At 39.6% G+C, this 17,326-nt stretch overlaps 1 protein-coding gene across 2 annotated transcripts in view; it reads right to left on the bottom strand.

The window, feature by feature from the left end:
* Positions 1-17,326, bottom strand: part of ncam1b (neural cell adhesion molecule 1b) — an 80,074-nt gene that overhangs the window by 1,982 nt on the left and 60,766 nt on the right. For both annotated transcript variants that reach the window (XM_085371755.1, XM_085371754.1), the window contains 10 exons: positions 15,272-15,422; positions 14,914-15,101; positions 14,472-14,568; positions 12,834-13,004; positions 11,229-11,357; positions 7,463-7,587; positions 6,716-6,896; positions 4,256-4,454; positions 2,389-2,505; positions 509-1,624 (listed from right to left, as the gene is read on the bottom strand). In XM_085371755.1, coding sequence (XP_085227881.1) covers positions 509-1,624; positions 2,389-2,505; positions 4,256-4,454; positions 6,716-6,896; positions 7,463-7,587; positions 11,229-11,357; positions 12,834-13,004; positions 14,472-14,568; positions 14,914-15,101; positions 15,272-15,422 — 2,474 coding nt within the window. The remainder of the gene's footprint in view (positions 1-508; positions 1,625-2,388; positions 2,506-4,255; positions 4,455-6,715; positions 6,897-7,462; positions 7,588-11,228; positions 11,358-12,833; positions 13,005-14,471; positions 14,569-14,913; positions 15,102-15,271; positions 15,423-17,326) is intronic.

Genomic DNA, 17,326 nt, shown 5'->3' with positions numbered 1-17,326 from the left:
CATTTAAGATAAAATCTACTCACTGAAGAATTTGAATAATGGTTTGAAATGACTTAAACATACGCAGTATTTCATGTGCACAGCGTTTAACCTCATTTATTAGTTTTCTGACCTGTTCGTGAGAATGATTTTATTGTCTCTGTTTAAGTCACTCACCAGGAACACACCTAGACTTATGAATGGCATGTCAAATTTCCATATTTATGTAACGAGCTTCTTGTCTTGAAAGGGATTTAACTACGTTTGTGGTGAATGTTGCAAAGATAGAGACCCCACAATGGAGAACGGTCACAAACAAAACAAAAGCATCGTATCACTTCTCTATCCACAACATTGTACTAATAACTATCTTATTATCATTACCACAATTTACCATTACAATATTTTATATATTGTGTGGTCAATGGCAAGATGCGGTGGTGAATGAATGGGTATACAAGTTACACACACGCACTCACGCACACACACACACTCACACACACAGATAAACCTCTAGAGGGAGCCGTACTCATCGTTGACAGGAGGAGCAGTCTTGGCCAGAGTCTCTGATGGCTGTAGAACTGGGCCTGAGGGGGGGTCTGCTTCGTCTCCATTGGGTAGAGAGGGGGCAGCTGGTGGGCTGTCTAAGCTAATGAGATCTGCGGGGGGCATGGAGGGTCTTTCTGTCCCGTTTATCATCTCTAAGTCTAAATCTGCATTTTTGGGCTCCATGTCAGGGGTCAGTAAGTCATATGTGTCTGACGCTGATATAAGAAGGTTGTTCGATGGCAACGCCTCAAGATTCACAGGGACAGGATTGGAAGGAATAGGAGTAACAGGTAAAGGTGAGGGAATGCCTGAAACTAGAGAACCAGGGTTTACAGCATCCAGGTCTTCAGAAACACCGTGGATCACTGCAGGTGAACTAGTAGTAGCAACTCTGGCAGTGGGCGTGGTACTGTCAACAGTTTGATCAACAGTTTTGTCTTTGTTAAAGGCAGTAAGGCTACGCCCACTGGAATCTGGGGCTGTAGGTTTTGAATCTGGGTCTGGTGCAGGGGCAGTAGTTGCTAGACATGAGGCAGTTTGTACTGGTGGCTCTGGATTTAAGGCTACAGTGTTTGGCTGTGTGGGAGGTTTAGTGACTGGTGGGCTTGGAGCAGGTTTCCTGTTGTCTAAAGTGGGAGAGGAAGATACAGGAGAGACAGCCAGAGGAGAAACAGGGGGGCTACTTTTAGCATTCAGAGCAGCAAGTTTAGGAGAGTGTCTACGCTTCGGTGGTATTGGTGTCCCAGATTTTTGAGGTTTGATCTGTTCGGGGGTGCAAGGAGGAGTGTTTAATTTCTCCTGTTCTTCTGGGGCATCTCTTCCTCTCTGTTCTATTAGCGGGGCCATTTTAGCTTCAACAGCAGCTGTGGAGACGAGGGGGGGCGGCGGGGCCGTGTTCGATTCTGGAGTCGGGGCCGGAGCCAGGACAGGGGTGGGTGAGGGTTCGTTGGCTGGGGTGGACAGGCTACAAGTGAGGGTAGTGGTTTCACTAGAGGGGCTGTCCTGAGCGGGATCAATTGTTGCAGTGGCTGTGTCAGAGTTGGTGGCTACGGAGGAGAGGGTGTCCAGTGCCAGAGCAGCAGTGTAAGCCGCCTTCCTGAGAGAGCAGGGAGAGAACAGAGACACACAGACTAGACACCAGGGTGACTGTGACAAGAGGAGGGGTGGCCCGCACGAGAGCATGCAGAGGGATTAGTTGGCTTTAGAAATTCACACAAACATAGACAAAGCAACTAAAAGAAACACAAAATACAGCAACATTTAAGCCTAGTGAGAAAAAGAAAGAAGAAGAAAAAGAGAGCATCATGCTGTGAGTGGACATCAAAGGATACATCCCATACACACACCAACATGGAGTACACTGACTAGGAAAACTACTGTAGTAAAAAAAGGCACCAGCCTTCCTGCAGGAAACTACAGCACCACAAAGAACCACCTATTAGGGTTAAACAGTACCAGTGGCAATCTCATACTGCATAATCTACTTTTTTCCAGACTGCTGATATGAGATGGCTTGCTGAAATTGTCAAATGGCTTCATGAGTTGACCACACTCTAGAGGACTAAAGCCTTTGTGTTTATTTGACTGGTATTGCTTCAACCTTCATACAATGAGACAGAAAAAATCTCCAAAGGCTGGAGAAGAAACACAAAATACAGCAATCCCTCTGGTTAGGGAATAAAAACAGAAAAGCAACACAGTCCAATGGACTCCACTCAAGAATGACCTCAACTTTTTCAATAATGTAAAGCGTCAAATTATATCCTGTTGAATAAATTCATTATTCTTTAAAGTGGAGTGCAGTGTACAACAGCTCAGAGCGGTAAAAAGGCCGTTTGCCGTGTGTCAGCGTTTACTTACTCTGGCTCTGTGAGAGGTGTGGTTTCATTCGGCTCTACGGGTCCTGCTGCGTTATGATTGGCTGAGCACTCATCCTCTGTTCTGACTTCCACTATTGGCTCTTTGGACTCATCTTTCCTGTAAGACACAGACAGTCTTGCTAAGCTGTTGTTTTTGGCCAAGCGGGCAGTAAGAAAGGATGATTCAAAAGCAGCAGACGGCCCACAGTGATCATCTATTTTCAAGCTTACAAAGTAACGTCAAGTCATCCATCTGGCTGTGCTTTCGTGGAACCGCACTCATGAAATGTAACAATCCAATACGTAATGCAACATCTTACTCAGAATGATTCAAAACGACTGCCGTTTTGTACACATGAAAGCATCCATTCAGTGCTGCGCTTGAATCAAACATCCTCATCTGTTTCATTGAAGGAAAATTTCATCTTACCTATGGGGCCATTTTATTGATTCATGTATTCTTGCTGTACTTCAGATACTGCCTGGTTAGACATTGTAATACATGTTTATTTTGCTCAAGAGGCAATCTCAGTTATTGTTTAATTACACAAGCTTCCCTTGATATATCTAGATATAGCAGCCCAAAAATAAAATAAAACCTTCAGCTAAAATTCTAAGTAATCTTCAGAGTTCATTCCTGAAAGGCCTTCTGGGAAATGTGGGAAGGCCAGTTATTCTAAGCTGAGGTCGGCTTATTTAAAACGCAAACAAAAGGTAAATTGGAAGATAAATAAAACCCTCAAACACATCACATTTCTACAAAGAATCTTCTTAATTTTGTCTTTCTTATTACCCACAGACCTGCTTACAACAAAACTGAAAATTATTTTCTATCTGGGATTTTGTAAGTTAGGTACAATATGTAACCACATCAGTCATTTCTATCCACCACTTGCTCTTCCTGTTATACAGACTTTAAATAGTGACTGTGGCGTACATCACCAGCTGCTTGTATCTTCTCCCTGCATGATTCCCTGCATTTTTACCTGAAGTAATGAAACAAGTTTGTTGTGTGTACCTTAACCATTTTGCAAAGTGCTTTGCTGGAGGATGTTGAAGTAGCGCATTTTGAGCTAAATGTTTATTCGAGGCAGAGGTGGCTTTGGCTGTCTGACATGACTTGGTTTGTCTTTTTGTTGAGCATACTAGGGAACATAAGCATGCGTTGCTATAGCAATGGCATTATGATATGATCTGACACAGCCCTAATAATCACTTTATAAAGCTGATATGGTGAGAGTGCTTGTGTCAGGTTGTCTGACTGTTACATCCAATATTAACTCTGCGTTTAGCCGTTTTATTCTGCACCAACTCCTGATGTGTCTTTATCTCCTCTATGCTCACCCATAGACATTACAGAAAATCTGGACACAGTCACCCTGAAACCACCCTTTTGTAAAAGAAGTAACAAAACCTTAAAGTAAAACTGTTGACTGAGGTCACAAAGAATAAGAGCCAAAAGTTTTCCCATTTGCCTCTACAAAGACTTTTTAGTAACAGATCACTTATCCTCAGGCTACTGGAAATAACGCAGATTTAAAGCACTTGAATCAATGTTGGCTTTGCTTTTAAAAACCAAAAGCTACATTAGTCTTTTATATACAGTCTACCTTTTCCACTAGCTAGTTGCTCAGTCCTGTTGTTGTTTGGTGCAAAGTTGTATATAACCATCTCACATTACACATGTAAGAGATCCAATCATCTGATCCAATCTTAAAATGAAGATATGCATACGCTGAGTTGAAACAATCTCTCTGGTTCCACATTTTTAACTTTAAACATAAATTAGACATCATATGTGTGCCATCAAATACATCAGTTTAAAAGACCCAGACAACATGTATGTAAATATACAGTCTGATACTCACATGAAGGCTGCCTTGCCCTCCTCTAAGTTGTGCCCTTTGGTCCCTGTGCCTGACTTGCCGCAGAGACACATGATGAGGCCACATTTGTTAACAAAGTAACAGGTGACATCCACAGCCAGGAGCAGGAGTATAAATACTACAACGAGGATTCCTGCCCAGAGCATGATGCCCATGGAGAGCGGAGACTCTTCACTTAAATCTGCCACACAAGAGATGAGAAAAGGAGGGCGCTGAACTAACGTAGCAGGACACACTTTTACAGAAACCATGAACAACTAAATAAAGTGCTGACGTGTTACTGTAACCACAAATACTTCCATAAAACAGAAACAACTCACCTGCTATGAGCACTGATAGGTTCTAGATGGCTCAGCACAACTTTAGATGCTGTGTGTCGTTTGTATCAACTGTGCTGTCAGACTTTAATTATTTATATGACTTCATTTCTAATTATGAGGCATACTGAAGATTTGATATGCATGAAGCTGTGCATAAAAAAACGAAAAGTATAAATATATATTCAACCCATTTATTTGGTAGTAGAAAGAAGAGCAAACCAAAGCATACAGTGTGCTGCTAGTTACCCAGACATGTGGAATAATCTGTGCACAGAAAATGAATGTCAGGCTTTTCCCAGATTTAAAAGCAGTGATGTATTGTCACTGTTTGGGTAATATCAACTTTGATTTAGCAGAAATTACTCTAAAATATACATTTAACTCTGCAGGTAATTAACATGTAAACAAGATCTATACATCTGAGTAAAGCATCCCAATTACGTACGTATAAAAATGACTATTGCTGATGACACTTGCGAAACATTACATGCTGGAGGAATATCTGGACATTTATCTTAGTAGTCCGCATAAAAATAAGTTGTTGTTTGATCATTCTTTAAGTGGCTTGTCAGTCTGTGCCAATATAAACAATTGTTTCCCCATTTTATGACCTTAATTGTGTAAACGTTAATATTACAAACCTTTACATTATGCAGAATTTTGTGAGCTATTAAACAATATAATAGTGCTTATGTAAACACACAGGTCCAGCAGTCAGCCTTCACTCTGTTCTAATGCTACTTGAAAAAAATCTACTATTGTTCATCACTGTAAACTGGCACTCTTCTCTGTCTCTCTTGTCTAGTGCTGATGACTAGCAGTGCTAATGCTGAGCAGTATGAAACTGTGGGAGGTGGAGGATTTCCACTGCCTTTGGTTCAACATGTCTGTCTGGTCTGTTCTGAAACAACACAGCACTCTTTTCCTCACCCATAACAGAGACACATCTGTCATGGACAAAGTCTGTTGTAAGTGAGTGAAAGTGTCCAGAAAGACAGCCAGAGAGAAGGCAAGCTCTCCTCTACAGTAATGGTGTGAATTTCCTCACGAAAACTATGAGAGCAGGAGAACAGTGATGAGGGACATGATGAGTGATACCAAAGTGTATGTCACAGATGAGCAGCCCTGAGTGGCTGTGGGTGGGGACAGCACAACCCAGACCACACCAAAATGCACACAGGTCGGGACGAAAATGTTCACGTGGTCCACCACACCAATGTCCAGGACCAGGCAAGAGAGCAGGAACATTGAGAGAGAAAGAGGGGATAAAGAGAGAAGGGGGAAAGATAATAAAGGAAGAGGGGGAGAAATGAAACGGAACAAAGAGGGGGAGAAAAAGAGAAGGGCGGGGAAAACAGAGGAAGAGAGAAAGTGAAAATGTGTCAGGTCTGAAAACCAAAAGTGGAAAAAAAAAGACGAAGAAACTGATTTCTTGTATTGAAAAAGGGGAAAAAACAGCAACACATCAAAGCAAAAGCACAGCACAAAAGAGGAAAACTACACCATGTCGACTAGATGGTGACTCAGTGGTGGGTGAGTGGAAAATGCTTTAGTTTGGAGAATGAATTAGGAAAAAAGTGAGAGGAAACATAATGGCCTGCTGTGATGTTTCAGTGAGGTACTCAAGTGTGTCTATCACCTAAAGAGAATTTGACAGGCTGTGTAGGTTTCGGCACGGTTAGTAAAGAACCTTCAGCTGCAGTTAAGAATTCAACATACGTGTTAATCAGCGGTTACTGAGGGTCATTTTAAAAGCTCCAACCAGACAGAGACAAACTATCCACATTAACGGTAAACAAAGCTACAGACATTCAGAGGAGATCATTTTATCCTCTGTGTGAGTGTGTGTGCCAGATCTGCAAGCACAAACTCAAGCTCATTTAGTGAGGGCTGTCAAAACTTTAAAGTGAGAAAATTCAGCCGGAAAATCATTTTTGGCTCACCGCCGTCCACGAAATCTATTTATTTTTTCTATAGATTTATTTAGTTGTCATTCACCCGTCAGCGCTCCAGATTTAAAAATAGAACAAGCTGCTCTGGTTTTCAGGTTTGAGTTTGGCTCCTCAGGTTTCTGGCTGTTTAGTTCCACATTAGTGTGAGTGACCGGGGGCAGGTACGCTACCTGGGATGGCCTCTGGCTCTGACGAAGTCCTGAAGGACATGGTTGCTGGCTGAGACTTGCCCTTCTGATTCTCTGCCACCACATAGATGTTGTACTCTGTGTCCCACTCTAACCCACTGAGAACTATGTGATCACTGACACTGGGCAGCCGGATTTCTGGTTTCCACTCTGAAGACTGCACCTAAGGAGACACAGATAAATACAGTGCATGCATTCAGGGTTGAAACTTTATTTGGTCTTGTGAAGGTGAAATTTTTAAGCATGTTTTCAAATTGCTCCAAAAACACCTGTAAGAGCTCGGAGCAATCAAAATTTGTGTCTGTTTGGCCAAAACATAATTCATTCATTATGAGATATGAGAAGTTTTTCTATTTTCTGTCAACAAACCAGGTATTAAATAACAATTTCAGCCCTAACAACAGCTTGAAAATCACAGAATTAAAAATTTTTTGCAGTGCTTTTGAAACTACAAGGATTTGGTAGAATCATTATTACCGCTGCAACTAAATTACTGCTTTCACTGACGATTAAGTACTCGATCAAGAGTTACTGATCAAATTTTTGGCATATAAAATAGCGTAAAACGCACATGACATTCTAAAACCCACAAAAAAAGCAATCTTAAGACTATGTAAAGCAGTAAATGTTCAGAGAATATTTCATCGTTTTACTTAAATGATTAAATCAGTTATCAAAGCAGGTGCCTTAGTTGAGAAGGAGCAATTGCTCTTTAATCCCCATACTCACTGGTTTATAACGGATAAGATAATGTAAGATGGGAGAGCCGCCATCATCCTGCTTGATCCAGCTCACTCTGAGGGAGTTGCCTTTACGTTGAAGTGCTCCTTCAAGTTTAGGAGGATTAGGATTCCCTACAGGGACACAGGAGCAAGATGGAGGTCATTTAATGGCTCATTTCAAGAGGTGCAGCGAGCTAGAGGGTTATTTCTTTGAAAGAGGCAGCTCTGTCAGTCCACTTTTCCATTTTGAAATAAAGGAAAAAGAAAACTTTCAGTCCAAAGTTTGATCTTGGATGCTCTCCTTATTGTTGACCTTTTAGGTCACTTAACCTCCCTTAAACGCTCTCCTAAGGGTGGCTTGTGTTACTAATTAGTGAATGACACACAGCCGCATGCTTATCTGTTTCATCAGAGTTGCTGTGTGTTGCTGCTGTTGCTGAGTGACATCAATTGGCAGATGGACATCGCACCAGGCTTCAGGCTAAAGAGTTATTTATCATTAACTAAGAATACGTATATAAGATTGCCAAGTTCCAGCACAATAACAGGGTTTGTCTTTAATTGTTGTATAGTTGTACCTACTGGCATGGAAATCGCACAGAATTATACTAACATATGTCTTGTCTGTCTTAAACCTGTAATCATTTATCTATTAAACACTGATTACATAACAAACACCAATTAAGTCTAATATAAATGTAGTCAACATAATTTAAATTTATTCAAATTAATTTTTCTGACATCTTTTTGTGTCCATTGCTGACAGGGTGGAGGTCCTGGGGGGCAGTTGAAACTCTCTTTCCAGATAGATTAAAAAATTAAAATGTTCTGCATCAAATGAAACCACTGAATTTATGCATTAGCATCACATAAAGGCTACCTGATATGTAATTGAAAACTGGACGTCCTTTGTTTGTTTTACAACCTAAACTATTGAGTTCTGCCACAGTACACATATATCATTTTTCCAATTGCTTAAAATAGAACTACAGACTGATTTCAGTGACCTAAAAATATTCTAGTGTTTCATCCAGGGTTACTAAGTGGAGCCGAATCATCAGCTATGAGCTGATGGAGAAGTAAACAATTAATCCTGTATTTCTGGTAACTAACAGTCTAAATACATTTCAGGAATGGTTTGTATTCATAAGTGTCTGTCACAAGTTTCCAAAGTATAAGGTAAAGTCAAATATCTTGTCTAAACTCTAAATTTCAGTTTACTGTCAGAAATCTCAGAAAACATTCAAATTTGATGAGCTGGAACACTGAACGTGGCTGCTGATTTGTTTTGTCTCAGATATTTGATTAATCAACAAATTATTGAAGCTCTAAAGGTTAATGCACTTACAAACAGGTAACAAGAAAGATGTGCACAGTGGTTAACATTCAGGATTAGATAAAGTCTAAGTTGTTTAAGCCTCAGGTTAAATAAGATTAAGAAAATATAGAAAATATATACCAGCAAGCCTGCTGCAAGGATGAGTATTTTGTGGGATGGCTGGAAGATACTGACTATGTTTATTACACTTGATTTATAGCAACACATCCTATAAGTAAGAATGGTAACATCCCTCAGGTGACAGGCTATCAATACTATGTAAGTGAAGCTAACAGTAAACACTGCTGACTGTTATTTAAACAATAAATACATTCTCGTTCTCTACGTTTACATTTATCTTGCTCAGGCAAATGTCTAGATGACTGATTAATGTGTTACACGACCGCAGAAGCAAACTATGTGCTGTTTTATCTGCTGAATTCTTTAGTTCAAGTTAGGAATCGTCAGTCAGGAATCTGCAACAGAAAGTTACCTTCTGCAGAGTGGAGGGAATCATCAGCAACATGCAAGCCAAATAACAGTCGCAGAGACATAAAATGACACATGTGAGTGGTTGAAAGAGGAGGAAGAGCATGAAAGGCATAACAGACAACAAAACACAGATACAGGTTGAGGATAGAAAACTGAAGTGACCCAAAGACAAACCAATACTGATAAATAATAAATCACAGCTCCACATGCTGACAAGCTGCACAGGGATTCCTCTGTTTGGATTCTAAATGAGAAAAGTGCAGAAGACATCTAGCAGCTTTATGCTCTCGACAATTTGCAGCTAACTGATTAATCACTGCTGATGGGCCTAATCCGAGTGTAAACATTCCCAAACTACACCAAACAGCTGAAGCCAGAGAGAAAATGTGCAGCTTTTGAAATGCAGAGATTTGGCTCGGATTCCTCATACTTGCATTAAGCCAATTAATTCACATGCTGCACATCAAAATTATAGTAATACTAATGGGATAAATCAGCTGTAAACTCATGGGATGCAAGTAAAATTAAAAACCTAATCGGTCTATGTTACAGACGGAGGAGTTTGCATTGATGGCCATGACAGTTTCTCGAAAACGATACACCTTTTGAAATACTTAAGCGGGATTACAAACACTGCTAATCAGTAGGGGTGATGGGTTATCCTGTTGGGTAAGAAACAGCTACAGCAGTAAAAACTAATCTTCTATTATCCCCACTACAGAACAAACCTGTGTCTTCAGTGAAAAAATGAAAAATGCCGTCTAGGGACATAAAAGAGAAGAAAGGCAATCAGAATCACTTGTCTGCACAAATGACCACCTGAATCTCTAATAACACTTCACTGAAGAAATCAGGAAGACACATTTCTGTCAGATGGCTCCAGAAAGGAAGAAAAACAAATCATTTTAGGAAATGATTGCCACATTTAAAGTAGGGAGACAGAGCCAGCCTCCATGAAAATGAAAGGCCACTTTACGGTCTAAAAAGGTAGCTTGAAGTGATGTTCTTCTGACAGTATTTTATGTAAATATTTCAGCAAACCTCTATCGCATTTGATATTTCAGCAAACCTATATGACATTTGTTCAGTTTTATCAATTACTATGACTAAATGTTAATGATCTGGCCTTTAATTATGATCTTAGTTCTAAAAAAAAAAAAAGAGAGAAGGGGTTTAAGTCCAACTTTCGCCTTTGCCATTCAATAACAACATAATTCAATAGCAATATATATACACAACTATAAAGCTATCTTTTTAATGTTTTTAATTAATGCATTTTAAATGAATCACTTACTGTTGTAAGTGTGGCCTGATGAATACAACAGACAGAAGAGCAAATGGATAAAAAAAAATCAATGATTAAGAATGATAAAATAGAAGGAGAGATGATCAGTACACAGACAATATATAAATCATACCAGCACTCCCTCAAAAAACATCTATTGCCAAACAACAGAGGGCGCTAAAAACTAACTAATGTGTTGAGGTTTCACTGCATGCTGGCTTCTACAGAAGGATGAAATCACACTTCAGGGTGACATGAATAATGACATGATGGGCTTGAAACATGGCTTTAAAACAGGATATCTGAAGCAACTGTGCAGATGGCTCTAAATGATACCTATGTGATGAAATCAGTATTTAATTCCATATGTAAAAACAAGCAATCTGGCTTTAAAGATTTGGTTATGGCAGAAGTATTTCATGAACTAGAAAAATCAAATAAAAGCAAGAAGGTCAGAGAGCTGCTTCGTAGAGACGGAAAAGCGGTTTTAAAAAGACATACATGGAATGAAAGGAGACAGGTGAAAGCTTTTGTGGCATCATCCAAACAGTCTTAGGACCAACTCTTCAGCGAGTTTTTATAGAGAGACTGAAGGTAATATGTTTGTGGAGACAAGAGGTCAGAGAGGTATACTAAAAGCATTACAGCATGCTGTAAACTGTAACATGTGCCACTTACGAACAGGCTCCGTCTTCAAGAACGCAGCGTTGCAGCTTTCACCTTCACCCTTGCCGTTGACGGCTGACAACTTCACTTCGTAGCTCGTGTCTGGCTTCAGGCCTGTGACTGTTACCTCACCGATGGAGCCTGTTACAACAGCAGAACACCATGATCATTTTGGTGAGCACTAAAACAAACAGATCTCCTGTTCCAACAATATATGCATAATTCGTTGCTGCCCAAGCAAACACCGATTAGCTCAATTCGCATTTCATTCCAACAATGTTTGAAAAACTGATGAATATATTTAGAGTTGGTCTAAAACTAGACAAACAGTGACAGCTGTTTTATATGTTGCACTGTCATCTTAAATGTAATGATCCCTTTTGGGATGATGATTGCTTTTGATCAAGCTTTTTATATAAATTATATTGCTTTTATGTACACTTCCGTGTTCAATTCCTTTCTAAAGGGGTGACTTGTAGGTTAAAACAAAAAAACTAAATTCGTACCTATTTCTTAGAAATAATCATTAACTTTTGTATTTTACTTTGTAGGAGACATTTAGGGGAAACAAACACCAGAGGAAAGGAGTCATTGTTACCACTGCTCTTAAAACTCTGTCCGACCACACTGTACAGGGCAGAGATGTGCACTGTGTAGTCTTTGCTATGTCTGTACTGTGAGTTGGTCAGTTTTCCTAGTCTGACCTTAATTTCATGATTTCACCATTTTGAATTATCATGTTTCTACAGGAAACACGAAAGACTTTCCTGCCTTCACTGTGCAGGACCCACTGCTGTATCTGTAACAAAAAACAAGGCTGTAAGTGCAGACATGAGGGTGTTCCAGACGATATAATTGAGTTTCACGTGAGACATCTAAACCAGGACTGCGTGAGACTGACAGCTGGTGCTTTTTCTTCAGTTTTGCTGGCAGTGGTCAGCATAAAGCTAGACAAAGTGTGAACTACAAGTCATCTATTCTAATGTTTGCTGACTTTCTCATACCTAAATTTAATAGATTTGGCTGATAGCAGTTGATTCTTGTGCATCAGTTTGTGCTATGGCACTAATATGCCAGCCCAATCTAGTACAACACAGTCAGAAATGGACTCTTTTATCCTGATCTGTGATATCAAAATAATAATGAGGCCATATAAGGCTGTTGTTTTTATTTAAATAAATATTTTCAACGTCTTACAGTATGTGTCCAAACAACTGTAGGGATCCAAATTTATTTTGTCATACATGACCTAGTTTGGCTGCTCTCCCTTTTGTGACTTCATGACCAAGCCATGTTTCTGTGTCGAGGGTATCAACAACTCTAAATTACGTTTTAGTGCATATATGGACATATTTGTCAAAACGAAAAGAAATCACGTTCACACAGCCTTTTAATCGCTTTGGTTATAAAACAAAAAGCTGCTGAATGCAAACCTTCCTTCCTTTAATACAGGTCATCTTTACTGATATGATTTAACAAAATGTGAAAAATCTAATTAACATTTTTAACATTAATATGTATTTCTATCTATTTGAATTGTACTTGGATATTTTAAAAAAAATGTAGTTAGACATTAAAGAACAAACAAACATCACAATCATGTTTCTGTGTTATTACCATCTTGGACTTCATAGACTTTCTGCACCCAGCTGCCTCTGCCACGCATCCTCCACTGAGCTCTATATTTGAGGACAGGAACGCCTCCAGTGGATTCAGGCTCCTGAAACTGGATCAGTGCTGTGGTGGAGAATGGCCTCACCTCCACGATGGATGGAGTTGACGGAACCTCTGTGAGGGGGAAAAAATCAGTGCAGTTACAATAAAAACTTTAAGATTGCAGCACACCAGCATTGTCAGACTCCATTGCTATATCAGAGTAACAGAATGAGCCCACGGCTCCTAATGACCCCACAGTGCATCTAAAAACCGCTTCATCTTCGTAAGAAATCTGTGATTTATCGTGACAGTAAGTCTGGTTCTCTTCTACTGAATTCTGTACACTACTGACATCGTTTCAGAAAATAAAAGGCAGGAAAAAACATTTAAAAGCTCCTCATGACCAACAGATTCAAGAACAAACCATTCCCAAGTCAGCCCTAAAGATGATAACTCCAGAAAGAAAACCACTAAAAAAAACAGTAAGTGCCTGGTTGGATGTTTGAAAAGACCAAAAGTTCTGAGAGACTGTTGAGTTTGATAAAACTTTAAATTGGAAAAGGAGATTTCATAGATTCAAAGACCTTGCAGTGAGTTAAGCAAAGCTTAATCTTTAAATTTAAAGTGAATATTAAAACTGAAGAATATGCAAAAGCTAGTTCAAAGACTTCTGTAATTGTACTTTGATTAAAGTTTAGAAAATAAAAAAGGATCCATCCTGTGATGTACACAATGATTAGACAATTAGTTCTTCATTTACAGTCTGCCTTTGTTAAAAAAGGTTTACTTTGTTTCAGCCAGCAATGAAAGGCTTATTTAAGAGAAAATTACATTATTTAAAAGTATTTAACCTACTGTGATTGTCCACATCTGAATAATGGTGGCTGTTCTGAACTCACAAACTCTAGTGTGAGTAGTTTTGTATTGCATCACTTTGATCTTCTAAATTAAAAGGCACACTGTAATTACTGTGGTTGCCCATGTTCGGCTCTGAGTGAACAATGTAGTGTTTTCAATTAATTCACTTCTGATTGTGGCTTAAGAGTGGCATTATCTCTCTGCTCTCTGTTCCATTTGCCTAATGGTACATTTGTCTGGGAAGTCTATGGTGTAGGTCCATGTTACAATAAAATGCTATACCTTAATATAAAAAAGTCTTTTACTTTATACTGCAAACAGTGCAATGTTAGTGGTGAGAGGTTGAGGTAAAGTTTAGTTGTAGAATAACCAGAGGGAACATTACATTATCATGTAGGTTACACATTCTTTTCATCTTAATCAATTTATCAGCCATCGATACAAACACTGATCTGTGTAATCTCACGTCATGGTGGATGTTTTGGTCTAATGCGATTTGATCATGGATAACAAAAAAAATAAATAAAATCTGTTCCCGAAGCCTTAAAAAACCTGAAACAAAAACTACTATGTGATCTAATGAAATTTACCTACTCATCATTTTTAAGCTGTTACTGAATCACGATCACATATAAGGCTGCTTGTTTTTTGTTTTCAAATTTTAATTATGCTGAAAATCTTGGCACAAACACTATAAATGCAAAGTAAGAATGGATTTTGAATCACAGCATTGCCACTGACCAGCCTGAATGAGCAGGAACTCCTTGGACTCTGTGCCCATCTCATTTGAAGCAGTGCAGTTATAGCTTCCAAAGTCATTTTCAGACTCGGGGGTTATCTGGAGGGGGGGGGGGAATAAAGCAGTAAATATACGAAGGGCAGTGTACCAAAACAGATGAACTAACTTGTGTGTCAAACACTGAAGGTGACCTTTTTGTTTGTCCATTAGAGTAGCCTATTTTTATTTGTTGCTGTGAGCTCTCCTGCTGCTGAATTATTCATGAGATTTTTTTTTTCCCAACAATGAAGCTGAAAGAAAACCCTACACTTCAAGTCTGTGCTCATGAAATCTTGATGACACATGGGGTTCAGAGTGTGTGTTTGTGCACACTGTGTGTATATGTACATTCATTACAGAGATAGAAAGAGGGATTAAGTCATGGTGTGACACGGGTGTTCGTACCTGCAGGAAGCTGGCTGAGGGAGTCCTGAAGATCTTAATGTTGGTGGTGTTTGAGTTGGGGAGCTGCAACCCGTCTCTCAGCCACACAATAGAGACATCACTGGGATGAGCTTTGACCTCACAGCTGATATTGGCAGGATTCCCCTCCCAGGTATACACTGCCACAGTACCATTTATCTTAGGAGTATCTAGGAAATAAAAACGGATACAACCTGTCAATCCATTTCAGGTGTTATTTAACAGTTCAGTTATAAATAGTCATAGTGACTTGCAGTGCTATTTTTTTTAATGACTAGTGCATGAGTGTACTCATTTTGTAGGGCTAAACACTTGTATAAAGACAGAGGGAAACACTTACAGCGGACCTCCATATATGCTGTTTGATAATCCTCTCCGATGACGCTGTGTGCTGTGCAGAGGTACTGACCAGCATCTGTATACTTGACATACTTCAGGGTGAGGGAGGACACACGAGCGTGACTCCTCACCACTACGTTTCCATCCGGGCTCTAAATGGAAGTTAAAAATGGCTTTGTTTAGTAAAAGAAATTAGTTAGATCAGTTCTTATAAATAGATATTATGCACATTTACATAAAGAATACAATTATGCAGAAACACGTGACCTTGAAAAAAAGTATTTAAAGTCCACTTTTACAGAAAAGAACAGAAACTGAAAGAATGAAACAAGCACAGACTGTTCTGTAAAGCTGCAGAGACATAAGGGCCCAGTTGACAGTGCAGAGGAGCTTTTCAATAATTGATGTCAGAAGGCATTAGAAACCATCTAGGGCTTTTCACACACAGGGCTTACTTGTGAAATATGCTGATGCATTACCTTACGTGTGGCGCTTGCACTTTTACACTAAAGACACTGGATTTAGTGTCAATCCACAACATTTTATTTCTTTAAGTTAATTACTTAAAAATAAAATGTTGTGGTGTTGTGGACTGTATTAGGTTGAGGAACTCTCTGAACCTATATCCAGCTCCAGTGTCAGTGAGGAAGAGGAAGCACACGCCAAGTCACAAAGCATCTGAAGCCACTCAAATAATAACAGACAGCTGGCTAATGAGATGTGTAAATGCACTTCCCTCTCTAAACCTGGTTTCATTAACTTGATATGCGGTGTTACAGCATCCTGACATGAGTAGCTTCCCAACAGGGTCAACAACTTTGTGTTGTTGTGGTTGTTGTTGCCATGTGACACTTAACTGCAGAGTGTAAAGTTTCAGACAGGCTGAATTTCCCCTTTCAACGATACATTTTCCTGTTATGTTATTACAATATTTCGAACAAACTCTGGACATTATTGTCTTGTGACAGATGTTTTTACTGAACATATCTGTAATATCTAGCATAATTAAGCATTATTCACAAACTCTGTGGATTTGGGGCTTTAGCACAAAGCTCTTACACAGTAAGATGCAGCATTTTTGTGAATTATTCCTTTAACAAGGTGCTGCAGGGCTGAATATTTGAGCTTCCCTTTTGGTTGCTTTCATGGCTTTGATCCAAGCTACAGGCAAAACAATAGCCGAATGCTTTTACACATATTGAATTAGGGCCCAGCCTGGGCAGCCATGTAAGAGAAACCCTTGTTAGTTTGTATTCAATTTCAATAGACAAAGCATGTCTGGGGCATTCATTATGCATAGCGGGTAGCAGGACCAGGGAGACACTTACATAACACGCTACCCTTGTATTGTGACCCCGTGCAGGAAGCATTCTCACTCGACCCCTGTGGTTCTGTTTCTGAGTCCTGCGTCTGTGCAACATGCCACACTATGCACAGCTATGTGTCATAGTAAGTGAGTTGACTCCAATATGGAAACCTTTTTTGTGTCATTATTTTATGATAAAGTATGAGCAGTTTCTCCAGAGCTACAGCCTCTCGTTTCCTATATGAAATCCATCATGATTATTGTTATTTAGCAAAGAAAATGTATGCCTTCACGCAACTTAATATTGTGATTCATGCATTTTTTACAACAATATATTTTCAGTATAAATTCATAGTGCACCGGAGTTGCTGTCTACTGGAAACATCCGTGCTGAATTTTGTGCTCCTTGCGTAAAAAGGCATAAAACCATTTCGCACGTCTATGAGAAAATGAAGACTTTCGCGTGTGCGCTCCTGTAATAAAACCAAGCTGACAGCAGAGCTCTCCCACAGATTCTTCTGCTGTACCAACAGAAGAGACACAGAGGGAGCATCAGGGCATAAAATTGAGATTGCATTGAAGACATGTTAAACTCGTGTCTCACCAAATATTAAACAGCCCACAGTACAAAATCACCTTCCCTTCTGAGGCTTGTCAAATGAACACTAAGCTTCCTACGCCTTTGCAACAAACATGGCTCCTCACCCTCACCCCCCCACCCCCACTGTGCAATTCATAATGGGATGTCTT

This window comes from Diplotaxodon limnothrissa, linkage group LG14 (genome assembly GCF_057381915.1).
Source record: "Diplotaxodon limnothrissa isolate DT_005_m linkage group LG14, D_limnothrissa_male_GT1.1, whole genome shotgun sequence".
Lineage (NCBI taxonomy): Eukaryota > Metazoa > Chordata > Actinopteri > Cichliformes > Cichlidae > Diplotaxodon > Diplotaxodon limnothrissa.
Note: the sequence above shows the minus strand (reverse complement) of the source record. Positions and strands in the feature narration are given on the sequence as shown.